A 14,861-nucleotide genomic window follows, 5' to 3' on the forward strand; every position below is an offset into this window, starting at 1 on the left:
CAAGGCTAAATCTGGTTGTAAAGGTGTTACACAAATGTTGACAAAGCCTGAGAATGTCACTCAAAGTAAACACAGGGCAGAAACAGACCCATTTACAACTATGCCACTAATAGTAAAATATCCTTTCTATAAGTACTACATGTAAAACTGTTCTCATGAAGACAATAATTAATGTGAAAGGGAACTAGGAGGTGATGTGTGCACAATAAAAGCCTTGCTGTACTTTGAAGCCTTTATTATACTGCAACCTTGATAATGCAGGGTTTGTCCACATATACTTTACAACCCCTGATTACTATCACTTGAAGGTTTGATTTCAGTATATCAACCCATGTTTCTTCTTATCAGCCTCTAAATTATATTCTGTAACTTATATCAACTAAAAAACTACAAACTGAGCAAGTGGACTGAAACGACTTAGCTTGAGATGGTGTGGTTGAACATGTTATCAGTAAGATAAGACATGATTCATATTACTTATTAGCAGGAAAGTTTATGGGAAGAAGAGCGACTCATCTGTCGAGCTGGTCCAAGAGGAACCACAATGAGGACGCATCTGAAAAAAGCTGGAATAATTGGAATTTTTTCTTTACTACTGTTGTATATTATTAACTACATGTCTGGGAATTGGAGCCAGTCTGGTCCAGTCAGGTCCACAGATGAGCAGCGTGTGAGCTGGAGACTGGACAGGATTGAAGAAACCCTAAACAAGCTGAGTAAGTTTGCCTTTAACAAGAACTTCAACAGCTGGATTTTACACTAAGTTTTAATTATTCTGATCAGAAATATCTGCAAGTAATCACATTGTAAAATATCTAATATGAGACTTTGAATTTCACTTCACTGTAGAGCAGGGGTGTCAAACATACAGCCCGTGGGCTAAAAGTAGCCCACCAAAGGGTCCACTTCGTCCCGTGGGATGAATGTGTAAATTACAAAAATTACACTGAAAACACTAACTGTCAAGTGTGTCAAAATCATTTTACTTCAGGGGCCACATGTGATCATAATAACCTATAAATAATGACAACTCCATCTTTTTTCTTTGTATTACTGTAAAAAAGTAAAATTGCAAGAAAATGTTCTCATTTTCAAACTGCCTTTTCACCAAAAAAAGCGAATAACCTGAACAAATGTGACCAATGTGAAATGTCTTAAAAGAAGTACAGTTTGAACTTAAAATATTATGTCTGTTACCAAATGTTTTGTGCCTTTGCAGATCCACTGCGCTCCATACGTTGTAATGCATCTATGTAAATGATAAACTGAGACACAATATTGTAAAAAAAAATTGCACTTATTTTCCTCAAGAAATTTCAGGTTCTTCATGGTTGTTCATGCTATTCACATTTTTTTAAAGGACAATTTGTAGATGTAAACATTTTCATCTTATTTTACTTTTTTCACTCTAAAACATACAGAAAAGTTTGGAGATTCCATTATTTAATGGGTATTATGTTATTATTTTACTGGTCTGACAGATCATATTGGGCTGATTGGGCTGACATGAGTTTGACACCCCTGCTGTACGGCATAGACACATTTTTATATTTTTATGACTTTATAAATACATGTATCTTTTACTGTACTGATAACACTGCCTATAAAAAGTTTGGAAATGCTTTGCCTTTTATAGCTTTTGAGAGACATGCATGCACAGATTTTTTTCTATGCAACAAACTAGTTAATTTAACAGAATGAAACTTATTTTGTCATTTAAAATTGAGACAAAAAATTTATTTTCATCAAACTTAGCAATAACAGAATAGATTGTGGATGACATGCATATAGCTACTGTCATGTTCTACTTGTATGCATAGCCTTTAACCAGGTGAAATCCTCACTGACATTAAAAAAAGTATTTTCAAGAGTAACCTGGCCAAGAGAGCAGCATAGAGCTTGTCAAATCAATATGTCGAGAAAAAATAAGCAAAAAACTTTCATACATTACAAATAAATAAATACAGTATCTGGTTATATACAAGTGAAGAAAATTCAAGATTAATTAAAGACATATTCGACAGTAATTTCAATGCAAATTCAGATGTAATTATTGTCGTGGAGGCGTAAACGACAAAGAAATTTGTGGAGAATGGATTGGCTGTCAGTCAGGCCTTCCTTTATTGTGCACAAGTGAGAAACTCACAAAAGAAGCTTCGCCCTCTGTCAGAAGTCAGTTCTACCTAATACAGAAAATCAGTCTAACTTATAGAGGCTGTGCTAAGCTTACATGGGATTGGTTAATATAAAATATGACGTATGATGCTGTTGCTAAGTAAAAGAAAGAATGTCAGATGGACACAGGACAGAATGTAAGACCTTGGAGTCACTCTGGGAAGTTAGGGAAAGTAACTCTTTGATGAATTCCAGAACTGAGAGAGCTCATGCTCTGCTATGGGCTAAAAGGTCAAACTGTAAGTTGTGCTATCTTTAGAGATAAAGTAGCTTACAATATGCAGAATTGAGAAGCTGACTGAGAGAAACATTCATGTTTTGAAGGACACAGGTGTCTGACAAACTAACAGTTGTGAGGAGCCAGGAAAAGAAAACTTATAGTCATCATTAAGCATTAAAATCAGTATTAACATTATATTAATCACACGCATTATTTTCTTAATTCTGTACTGTTTACTGAACTCATCTGAGACAGGTAAACCTCACAGCTCTCTCATTTTCATCTCTAACCTCCATAAGCAATGTTAATCGAAACATCTGCCCAGAGCTCCGACATCAAACATTTACCAAAAGTGGTTCAACAAAAGAAGAAGATCCCAAAGCCAAAGCTATATCCAAACTCAGCGCTGTTTACGAAGTGGGGTGATGACCTGACAGAGGACGAGCAAAAGGAAGCAGAAGCTCTGTTTCGTATGTATGGATACAACGCCTTCCTGAGTAACAGGACGCCACTAGACAGAGCACTTCCAGACACAAGAGACAGCAGGTAACACTGTTTATACGAATCCTACTCAGAACCCCAGCTGATACTAGTGCATTATTAACTTTATCCTCCTTAGACTCAGGAAAGTAAATGTTTTGACTTTTTTACATTAAATACTTGTCCTGATTTGAAACGCCATAATGCAACAGCTGTTTCAGATACAGTTTGTTTGTTTTTTTTCTCCATTTACAAGTATGACGCATTGTGAAAAACCCACCCCCCAGACTTTTATTGGTTCAGTATAGAATAGATCATGCATCTTTCACAGCGACTGGCCCAATTCCAGACCGTTTTCTTAGTACTGAATACACTGACAAAACTGGATGGGTTATGGGCTATGTGCAAATCAGGGAGTGGAGGAAAAGGTGGATTCATTAATGAGCGTTCAGTCATCAATTGAAATTGTGATTAATGCTTTCATGTTAGTGAACAACACACCTTATTTATAGTTGTCACTCATCACACTGAAAGAATGACAAAACAAAACAGAAAAAACCTGTCCCTTTGTTTAGCATCTTTCAGAACAAAACATATAAGCCTATCTATTTAAAGGGATCAGCTGATTTAAAGGTACAATTTGTAACATTTACAGAGCCTTCTTATTAGAAACAACACTAGGTATTCAATAAACTGCATTGAACACCCTGTCGCATGGTTGCATGTGCCTGTGACCTTACACTCTGTTGTTTGGACTCCATTTCTAAGCTCACAGTAGCTAGTATGCCACCGTTTCCATGTTGAAGTTTAAGCAAGCTCAAATGGCACGTTTGGATTTTCAAAGATCTAACTGCTATAGAGGGTATGCACATACGTCACTCCCCCCCCCCAGGCCACACCCCTCTGAGTCAGACTGAGTGGCAAAAACCAACCTGCTCAACATGACGGAGTATAGCAGTAAACACAGCCAGAGCGGGAAAATGTGAAATATGAAATTAAATTAAGGACAATTGGACTGGACATGGATCCGTACGAGCTACCAAAGAACAAGTGGTCCATGAACACTGACATGTGGACAGAAATGGAGTATGCTGACATCCAGGGTGGAGGGGATCATCGCTATTTTTACCTGAAACAAATATACATGGTTTCATCATCACTGACAACCAGGGTCCAAAACTAGAGCCCAGAACCAGCTGATCCAAAGTGCATTTACAGTAGACTGTGGACTGACCCCAGTGAATATATGCATGATCTACTGGTACTGAGGAGATTTACGTCTAGTTCATATGTACTTTATACAACACAGATACTACTGCTGTGGACCAGCAGGGGACCACTGGATTCTGGGAAATTGGGAGATTTGTACCACCTGTTTTTAAATTACCACATTATTCTGGTAATATTATGGCTTTGTTGTCAGAATATGATGACTTTAATCTCATAAACGCATGACATTTTTGTTGAATTATGAGGGGTTTTTTATATCTATGTCTTTATTCTCATAGCATTGTGATTCTTTTTGTATTCGATTTTATTCTCATAAAATTACAGGTTTTATATCAATATTTTATGACTTTATACTCGTAGTGACAAGTGTTTTTATTTTCTTATGTTGCTCTAATACTCCATCGTAGCTTTATTCTCCAGTTCCCCCATATTTGAAAAACTGGGTTAGCCTCAGTTTAAGTTAGTTTACTAATCATGTAGGAGCACAAGGTTCAGAATCACAAAATGAAGACAAAAACCATGAAAGACCTGATCATGAAACCAAGAGCTTTACTGAGAAGTAACGTTAGCCAAAACAATACATCATTTAAGGTCTGATTTGACCCAAAAATACAGCATAAATTAATGTTACCTGACACGAAACAGGATCCACAGATCTAGGTTTGGTTTCCTGGATTTGTGGATCCATCTACTTCTCTGTTCTTTGTCTTTGACCAAGACTTGACTTCCGCTAGCAGTAGGGTCTGCTAGCAGTGACGTCACATGCATACCCTCTATATAGAAATCTGTCCACGGGGTATTGTCATGGATGTAGGCAGCGGAGGAAGTCAGTGAAAATGCTTATAATTTAAAGTTGTCAATGTTATGACCATTTTACATTGAAAATAAAAAGCCATCACCACATGTACCTTTCTTCACATTGTACCTTTAAAAAAATTTTAAAAATCCTAAACTGTTTGTGAACTCATCATGTTTCCATCTCTCACTACTAACCTTTAGATGTCGGAATGTTTACTACCCTGAAGACCTGCCAACCATCAGTGTGGTGCTGATCTACTTAGACGAGGCTCTTTCTGTCATTCAAAGAGCAATACGAAGTATCATTGCCCGCACTCCAAAGCACTTACTGAGAGAAATCATTCTAGTGGATGACTATAGCAAAAACAGTGAGTATATCACAGCATCTATATCATAATTACACAGCACCTCAATGGAATCTAAGTAATGTGACAACCAGCACATAAATGCTGTAGTCATCTGTACTCCTTTATTTATAGATTTGACTGTAGACTACATTTTCAGATGACCTTGGACAACGGTTACAAGACTACATACATCATATTCACTCAGAAAGGCCTGGCCTCATAAGGAAAGTACGGCATAAACGACAAATGGGTTTGTCCCAGTCCCGGAACTCAGGTTGGCAGGTTGCCACAGCGGATGTTGTGGCCATCTTGGATGCCCATATTGAAGTCATAGAGGGATGGTAAGTATACATTATAAATCCAATAAATGCATGATGCTTAAAAAAAAATAAAAATTAAAAAAAAAAAAAGGAAAAAAAGTTAATTAATCTTTAAATAAAGAACTGTCAAGATCTGGGTGTGATCTCAAGAACTGACTTAATTCCACTGTCTAACTTGGTGACTAATGATTCAATCTGCGTCCTCATCTTGAGATTAGTGTCATTTATCGGTGTCCTCTACAGGGCTGAGCCTTTGCTGGCCAGGATTAAAGCTGACAGGACAGTCGTGGTGTCCCCTGTGTTTGATAAAGTCCACTTTGATGACCTACATGTGGAAAAATATCTCTCATTTGGACATGGCTTCGACTGGGCTCTGTGGTGTTTATACGAGTCCTTTAGCCAGGATTGGATAAACAAGGGGGATGAGTCTCAGCCTGGAAAGTACGTGGACATGTAACTTTGGTTGCTGTTCATTTTTAGTGTGCCCCTATTATCTACTGTATATGAATTCTTTTGCTTTCATATTTCTTTTTAAATGACAAAACATATTAGAGAAAAAGACTATATAACTCTTCTTCTACAGTTCAAATGACTGCATTAAAATGAACAAGTAATTTCATCAGGCTATAAATCAATCCACATTTATTTAGCTGTGTTCTTCATATTGCAAAGCAAGCACATGGTTAAGTCACACAAATTTTCTCTTGTTTGTTTTGGACAGGAGTCCCTCTATCATGGGAATCTTTGCAGCAGACAGACGCTTTCTTGGAGAAATCGGCGGGCTTGATGGTGGAATGACAATTTATGGGGGAGAAAATGTTGAACTTGGCATTCGTGTGAGCAGCCGTAATTATTTACAAATGATATGTCCTTGCAGGGACCTTCACTACCTTATACCTTCCTACCTTAGAAGTATACTAAACAAACACAGGTTCCTAAACTATTTCATGTCATCTATCCTGTTTTACCATTCAGGTGTGGCTTTGTGGAGGTAGTATAGAGGTTGTACCTTGCTCCAGGATAGCTCACATTGAACGGATGCACAAACCATATGCACTTGATCTCAGCCCTCTCATGAAGAGGAATGCTTTGCGGGTTGCCGATGTCTGGCTTGACGACTTCAAGAAAAATGTACTGATTGCATGGAATCTTCCTCTTCAGGTTTGTGACATTTAACAAGAAATAACTAAATGTTTTACAGTCCCACAGCTTTCTGAAGAGAGGAGAGTCCCGTCCCTTTCTGTGTGATACATGAGACCTAGCTTCTGTAAAATATGGATGGTATTCAATGGCAAGAGGCTAATCATTTTTACCCCTCAGCTATTGTTGTATCCTCCATCTGTGTATAAATCCATCAGGGTCAACGTAATTATTCTCCACCAAATCACACAATGTTCTTCATGTTCAGGTCTTTCGGTGCAATTTGAGAAGCCCTTGAACAATTTCTTTGGGTGTCAATCTTGACGTTGATTTTCAAGGTCAAATCGGGGTTGGTGCATCTAATTTGGATGGTGATACTTACCAAAATTTTTCAGGTCTTTTGGGGTCAGTGCATGGTCATGGGGGCAAATACGAGAAGCTAACACAGATGAGGTGAGGGGATAGTGATACTGGTAGGACAGCAGGGAGCAACAAGGTATAGGTACAGGGGGTCCTAATTGTCAAAAGATGTGGCCAAGAACTCATTACAACATTCGATGGCAGTCTTCTTTATCCTGTTTGAGTAATGTTCCCATTCACATATATGATGTTTGTTAATTTAGAAGATAATTTTACGAGCCAAAAAAGTCACAGTTTGTGGCAAAGATATCGAGGAGATATCTAATTTTGTGTTAAAATGCATAAATGGACTGCATCATTCATCACAGGTGATACATGTCATGAACAACAAAACAGATGCTGCCTTGGTACATTTTACAAACATCTTCAAGAGCAAGTTTTAAATCATTACATTCTGATCAAGCTGAAGCTGCAGAGACATCTTAAGCGACTCTGAACAGGTCGTGACTCTCTGGTGTGTCGTCTTTGTATTATTACAATATGATGTACAGTGTCTTTTAAAATGACAAACATCATATGTGTAAATGATAGCCCATGACAATGCAATGTTTTTCCTGGAAAAAAAGGGGCCAGACCGGAAAGAGAGGTACTTTGGCATTCTATTGCTGCTCATGCACTACCAAGCTGGGAAAACTGGCAAACAAGCTAGCTATGGCTGTTTTTTTTTTTAAATTCATATAGAATAATGTTGACTATACACCATTAGCTATGTTGTCTAGGCCAATGTTGCATCACATGGAACCGCAGCAAAAAGAAGTTTATGTTGCCCAAGAAATTTTTTTTGCTGACAAGATACCTTCAAGTGCAAAACAGTTTGTGTATTACCACTTTAGCAACATGGAGTCACTAGTGAAGAAAAATTAAGTGAAAAATACTGGTAGGCTGTAGTTCCCAAAATAAAGTCTTGGGTCAAAATGTGAAATTCTGAGAAGTAATGAGAATGGGTTTTACTTAAAAGGAATGTCTGTCTCAAAGCTACCACATTAATTTCGAAACACTGCCATTACAACACATTAACTTTTCAGGTTCTTTCTAATAGAAGATTTAGAAATATATTGTATATATATATATATATATATATATATATATATATGTGTGTGTGTGTGTGTGTGTGTGTGTGTGTGTGTGTGTAATAACACTATTATTTATTATATACACTGAAAACATCAGCTAACCAGCACTTTTGTCATTTGTTTTCCAATTCATCTTATTAAAGTATGCAAGATTTAGCAAATTTAATCTTTGAGGCAGATATTAATTCATTCATTTATTTTCAAAATGGATTTTTTTTTAGTATAACTTTGAAACAGTAAGCTGTTTTTGACAGCCAGCACTGAATTTTGTCCCTCTTTGCCTCCGTCTTTAACAAAAAAGAAATGTAAGGGCTAATGTTTGTTCATACTTCTTTTATATTCAAATAGGCCCAATGAAACAATGCATTTAGAGGATATCATCATACTTTTTTGAATGATGTTTTACACACTAGAGACCTTCTGACATTACATTTGATTTACAGAATCATGGGCTTGATATTGGAAATGTGTCTGAGAGAAAGCAGCTCAGAGAAAAGCTGAAATGTAAGCCTTTCAAGTGGTACTTGGAGAATGTGTATACAAATCTGGAGACTTGGGATAACCTTCTGGGTTATGGGACAGTAAGTGACATTTTTGAGTATACATTCACTTACTGAACTGTCTATTAAAGAGACAATAAGACATCCTACTGCATAACCAGTATAGATGTATGACTTCCTGAAATTAAACATTCCATTGAATAGATTTAAGAGTATTGACATTATTGACTGACCGACAGCTGAAGAACACCATCTATAGCAGGTACTGTGTGGACCAAGGTGCTGTCCCAGGAAATATCCCCATTCTGTATGAGTGTCATTCTCAACAGCCACAGGTAATCTGATAAAGACAAGCAAAACAAAACAAAGAAAAAAATCTGTGATACTGATGTGATAATGGCATATCTTTTACCTCTCTATCATCTTTTCCATTAGCTTTGCTACTATAACACAGAAAGTGAAATCATCATTGGGGGGCTTAGATCACACAAAGTCAACAGCAACCAATGCCTGGTAGATTCAGGCAGTGGCAGCACACCAACCCTGCAGGACTGCAAGGTGGCAAGGCAAAAGGAACTGCACATGCACTGGGATTTCAGACAAGTAAGACCCCTGACGGGCAGTCATCATATTTTGTTTAGACCTCTGAAATGTGAAATACTTTAATCTCTTGCATACAGAATTTTGAGCTTGTTTCACACATTATCTTTCACACAAACTTTTCAGGGTGAAGCAATTAGAAACAAAGCAACAAACAGATGTCTAGAAATCGCCTGGGGGCTAAACGGCTACTATGAACTCATCATTCAGAAGTGCACTGGACAGGCTTGGAAGATTGACAATGTGATCACAACTTTTTAGTTTACTTTGCGGTGCATTAAAAGCCCATAATGTTAAAGTAAGTAACACTTGGAAAGACTTTCTTCAATAACCCTGAGCAATAGTGGATTTACCTACCAGCACCCTACCTACCGTGCCCCCCCTTCATTCATTGTTCATTCTTTTTAGGATGTGACTTTTACTCCTGTGGGTGGTGCTTGTGCACAAATTTTTGCACCCTGAGCCTCTCCTATTTCTTGTATTGGAAGGGGGGGGGGTCAACTGTGTATTTTGCCATTTATAACTAGTGTTTATATGGTAAAGGGAGGAAAATCTGAACTGGACGAAAGTCTAATAATCATGAAGAGACAATTGTCTATTCAAGCAGCATATATATACAGGGGTTGGACAAAATAATGGAAACACCTTCTATGATGCCACAATGTTAGGTGTTTCCATTATTTTGTCCAACCCCTGTATATACACACACACACGCACGCACGCACGCACGCACACGCACACACACACACACACACACACACACACACACACACACATACACACACACTACCAGTCAAAAGTTTGGACTCACCAGTTTTTTGTTCATTTTCATGACTCTTTACATTGTAGATTCTCACTGAAGGCATCAAAACTATAAATGAACTCATATGGAATTATGTAGTTCAAAAAGTGTGACATAACTCAAAGCATGTTTTATATTTTAGATTCTTCAAAATAGCCACATTTTGCTTTTTTTATTGCTTTGCACATTCTTGGCATTCTCTTGATGGGCTTCATGAGGTAGTCACCTGAAATGTTTTCCAAAAGTCTTGAAGGAGTTCCCAGTGATGCTGAGCACTTGTTGGCCATCTGTGGTCCATCTCATGTCATTTAAATGAGAAAGTCAGTCCGAACTTTTGACTGGTAGTGTGTGTGTGTGTGTCTATGTGTGTATATATATATATATATATATATATATATATATATATATATATATATATATATATATATATATATATGGATCCGCCGCTGCTGAGTGATCATGCATGGGGAATAATGATGAAGATAAATTTCTATTTGTGATTTACCAAAACAAAATATAGTAACACAACTGCATTCATGACACCCTGATTGTACTTTGTGGTGAGAATGTTTTGGTTTTAGTTATTTAGCAATGCCTTCATGAATCACTAGGTTATGTCATATTCAGCACACTGTGGTCAGAGGCCTTAAGCTACTTTAAGCAGCTGTCTAGTCTGGATAGTGTTGTTTTATATTAATTTACATTAATAATAGCATCTAACTGTTCATACTACAATCTCGACAGTATTCACTGTAATATCTTGTGGAATATTTTCATGTCACATCCCCTATAGTCTATAGGTTACGTGTTGCTATATGAATGTCCTTGCTTTTCAGACAGTGTCATGTCATTTCTTTGCCTTCTCTGATGCAATAAACCATAGACTAGACCTACAATGAGCCGACAGCACTGTGTCAAACAAAGCTGTTATCAACAGCACACCCACAGGCAAAAGGTACTGTCACAAAGAACTTCAACACAGGAGTAATTATCCCACACTGCCTGTTTAGTCAATAAGTCTACCTTCTACAACCATTTATTACCATGGGTGGGCCAGGGAGCAGACATTCAGTGATTAACAATGGGGCATATAATGTACGCATGCACATGAAAACTTGTCCTGCCTTAGTTATGGACACACAGAGCATTTTTCTGTATCAACATGTGGGAAAAGACTTCCACAGCCTTCCTGCTAGTATTTAAGGTAGCATTCATCTTCTAGCACTTCTGAGGATTAAAAAAAATGCATATGAAGGATTACTTAATTGTCTGTCATGGGTCCTTCCACTGGATAATTACTACAGTGACTGACATGTTTCAGCTGCAGATTAGCCTACATAGGCTATAGTAGGGTCTATAAGTATTTGGACAACAAAAACAAATGTAATTGCGGCTATTGTTGTGGGGTTCTTTAAAAACTCACCAAACATGGCTGGAAAAAATGATGGTGTAGTTGTGAAGCTGTGGTGATGTTGATTTATTTGGCCTCCCAGTGCAAACATGTGTCCAACAAAACCTAGCCAAAAAAAAAGTGGACAACACTGTTTAGAAGTATATACACTGTTTACAGGACAATCAACAAAGGGGAAAAAAGTCGCAGTCTTCTCTGCAATGTTCTTGAAACTTACTGTTGCCTTCACATGTAACCGCCACAAATGTTAAACCCGGAAGTCCAATTACTACTGTTTTGGTATCTGTGTCCACCTGCTGTCACTGAAAGCAATGCTAAATGTGAATGTGTGTATGCGCATGGGGACGGCAACTGTGACCGAGTACGTACCCACAATCACAGTGACGGCGGAAGGGTGGGAAAAGGTGTACAAAACAACAACAACAACAACAACAAAAGTCTGAAAGTGAGTGAAAGTGTGCGTCATCGTGTGTTCACGGTCTTGCACGTGCGCGCGCGTGTGTGTGTGCGCGCGGTCCCTGCGGGTGGTGACGTAGCCAGAGCAGCTGCGTCAGTACAGAACTACAATGGATATAAAAAATAATAATACAATAAATAAATAACTACAGCGGATATGAAAGGAAACAATTATAATGTGATTGAAGAGTGGACCTTCTACGGAGTCCGGTAGGGGACATTGAGAAACAAAATTAATTACAAAAAAAAAAAAAAATCGGGTCAAGTTTTGAGATCTCGCAAAAGTATCACGAGATCTCGCAAAACTTGACCCGATTTTTATTTTTATTTATTTATTTATTTATTATTACTTTTTTTTCCTCAATGTCCCCTACCAGGCTCCGTAACTTTCAGCTTGAACTGGTCAACAAAAATATTACATTAACTGTTTAGGAATGAAAAAAAAATTAGGAATTACAAAGTCAGTCCCATGCTGCTTCCTTGTTAGTCTGGTCTAATTGCAGCTGATAAAATATCTGGTGTTGATGACAAATGTTAAATTTGTATTTGGCAGCTGTGTACTGTAATAGAAAAATTCCAGTGCACCCCTGTTATGTTCTTATAACTGATTAGTTTTTATTAAATGTCCTAATCTGTTATGGTCTTTGTATCTCTTGTAATGTAGTTGTATTTTGTTTCAAGAAGATGATATTGTTATCTACAATGTCATCCTGTATGCTAAATGCTATTCTGTGTATTAACTATTACCATTAGCATGTGTCCAATGCACATCATAAATATGGACTAAAATATTTTTTCCCTCTTCTCATGCAATGATTGTGACAAATGTGATTTATTGTTGATAGATAAATTGTGGACCCTGTGAAACTAGGACTCGGTATGTAATCATAATACCTGGTTAAAGGTAGTTACTGATGTTTATAAATAAAAGGAGCGTTATTCCAACTTTATGGGAAACTGTGTGTGTGCAACGATGAAAGTGAAGTGTTTTGCTGATAAATTGAACCGAGCTGCTGAACTGATTTTCATTGTCCCTGTGACAGTGACAACAAAGATCTATTCTATTCTACTCTATTGTATTGTATGGTATTGTATTCTATTCTACAAAAAGTGGGACTACAGAAAATTTTAAATGAGTCTTATAGGTTGTAGCAACACCAAAATCAACACAGATCATTTAGGGAATGTTTTTTAAGTTTAACAATCTAGTGCCGTCACTTTTGGGACTTTTTATTTATGCACAGATAAGAGGTCACACAGCAACCAAGGGCTCAAAAGTCTCTATGACAAGCACTTATTGCCAGCAGTATATGGTTATGAATTATGGAGACCAAAACCTTTTCTTTCTGTAATTTTAATTTTTTAATTTAATTTAATTTAATTTAATTTATTATTATTATTATTATTATTATTATTATTATTGTTATTATTATTATTATTATTTCTCTCTCTCTCTCTCTCTCTCTCTCTGTATATATATATATATATATATATATATATATATATATATATATATATATATATATATATATATATATATATATATATACACATATATATATATATATATATTAGGGATGTCCGATAATATCGGCCCACCAATATTATCAGCCCGATATTGGCATAAAAATGTAATATCGGTGAATATCGGTATTGGTTTTTTTGCCTATCATTAAAACCGATAAAATAATGCTTTGATTTCACCGGCATTTACCGACGCGTAAATGAAGCATTATTTGTACCTGAAAGAAATGTGCAGTTTTCAAAATTGTACAGTAGAGTTGCCACACTGTGATAGACTCATGGAAGGAGGGAGAGAAAATAAATAAATATGGCATTTTTTCCACAACTTAAGTTGAAGTATGTATTCTTTGCACAGACAGTGTTTACATTTTGAAAGCCTTGTTGCATTTGAGAATGCATCCAATGGGGCATCACAATAAAATTAGGCATGATGTGTTAATTCCATGACAGGAGATATGTGATGTTACCTAAAATTAGTTTAATATCCCACATATAGCGGCAGCGATATTGGTAGATATCGGAATCGGAAATTAAGCGTTGGACAATATCGGCATATCGGTTTTTGGCAAAAAAGCCAATATCAGACATCCCATATATATATATATATATATATATATATATATATATATATATATATATATATATATATATATATATATATATATATTTATTTATTTATTTTTTGATGAGTGAAGAGCATGCATTGCTTGAACACTACCCACAGCTATTGTCAGATCTATCTGGGTAAACTTGCTGTACAAGAAGAGGTAAAATGAGATGAGACCGGCTGGCCTGCACTCCCTCCCAGACAAAGTGCCTCTTCAACCCCCGTACCTGGAAGGACACAGCCATGGAAAACTGTACAAGGGAGGATGAACAACAAACCTCCAAAACAATCAAGCATTGAACTGCAGAACAGATATTCTCCACTGATGAAGGACCCTGAATTTCCGTCAGACCATCCATCCTCAGACAGCGGGGTAAGGACTGATAGCATGTCGAACAGTAAAAGGCTACAGGGAAAGCTAAAGCCTGGGCCTCAAACTTTGATTGTGGGTGACAATACTATTAGAGACGTACAGAGGGTGTGCAGTAAAAACACCAAAGTGATCTGCTTCCCCAAGGATGTGGTCTCCAACATGACTGAAAAGATTCTGAGTATCATGGCTGAACACCCAACTGTGAGGAACATCATAATACATGTAGGGTGGAATGATGCTGCTAAACAACAGTCTGAAGTGTTAAAACAGGACTTCACCGAGTTGCTGAATACAGTGAGCTCTGTGAAAGCGGGTGTGTTTATCAGCGGACCTACACCACCAGTCAGATATGCAGGGGAGAGATTCAGCAGGCTGTGGGCTCTAA

General features: G+C 37.1%; 1 protein-coding gene across 1 annotated transcript; it reads left to right on the forward strand.

The window, feature by feature from the left end:
• Nucleotides 1–544: 544 nt before the first annotated feature.
• On the forward strand, nucleotides 545–9,575 carry LOC115421413 (probable polypeptide N-acetylgalactosaminyltransferase 8). Its single transcript, XM_030137297.1, has 11 exons — nucleotides 545–716; nucleotides 2,695–2,941; nucleotides 5,105–5,271; nucleotides 5,408–5,591; nucleotides 5,814–6,011; nucleotides 6,292–6,406; nucleotides 6,546–6,731; nucleotides 8,647–8,784; nucleotides 8,943–9,038; nucleotides 9,139–9,306; nucleotides 9,430–9,575. The coding sequence occupies exons 1-11, from the start codon at nucleotides 545–547 to the stop codon at nucleotides 9,562–9,564; spliced, it is 1,806 nt and encodes a 601-aa protein (XP_029993157.1). The 3' UTR covers nucleotides 9,565–9,575.
• The last annotated feature ends 5,286 nt before the right edge of the window (nucleotides 9,576–14,861 follow it).

The sequence above is a fragment of the Sphaeramia orbicularis genome, chromosome 6 (genome assembly GCF_902148855.1).
Source record: "Sphaeramia orbicularis chromosome 6, fSphaOr1.1, whole genome shotgun sequence".
Lineage (NCBI taxonomy): Eukaryota > Metazoa > Chordata > Actinopteri > Kurtiformes > Apogonidae > Sphaeramia > Sphaeramia orbicularis.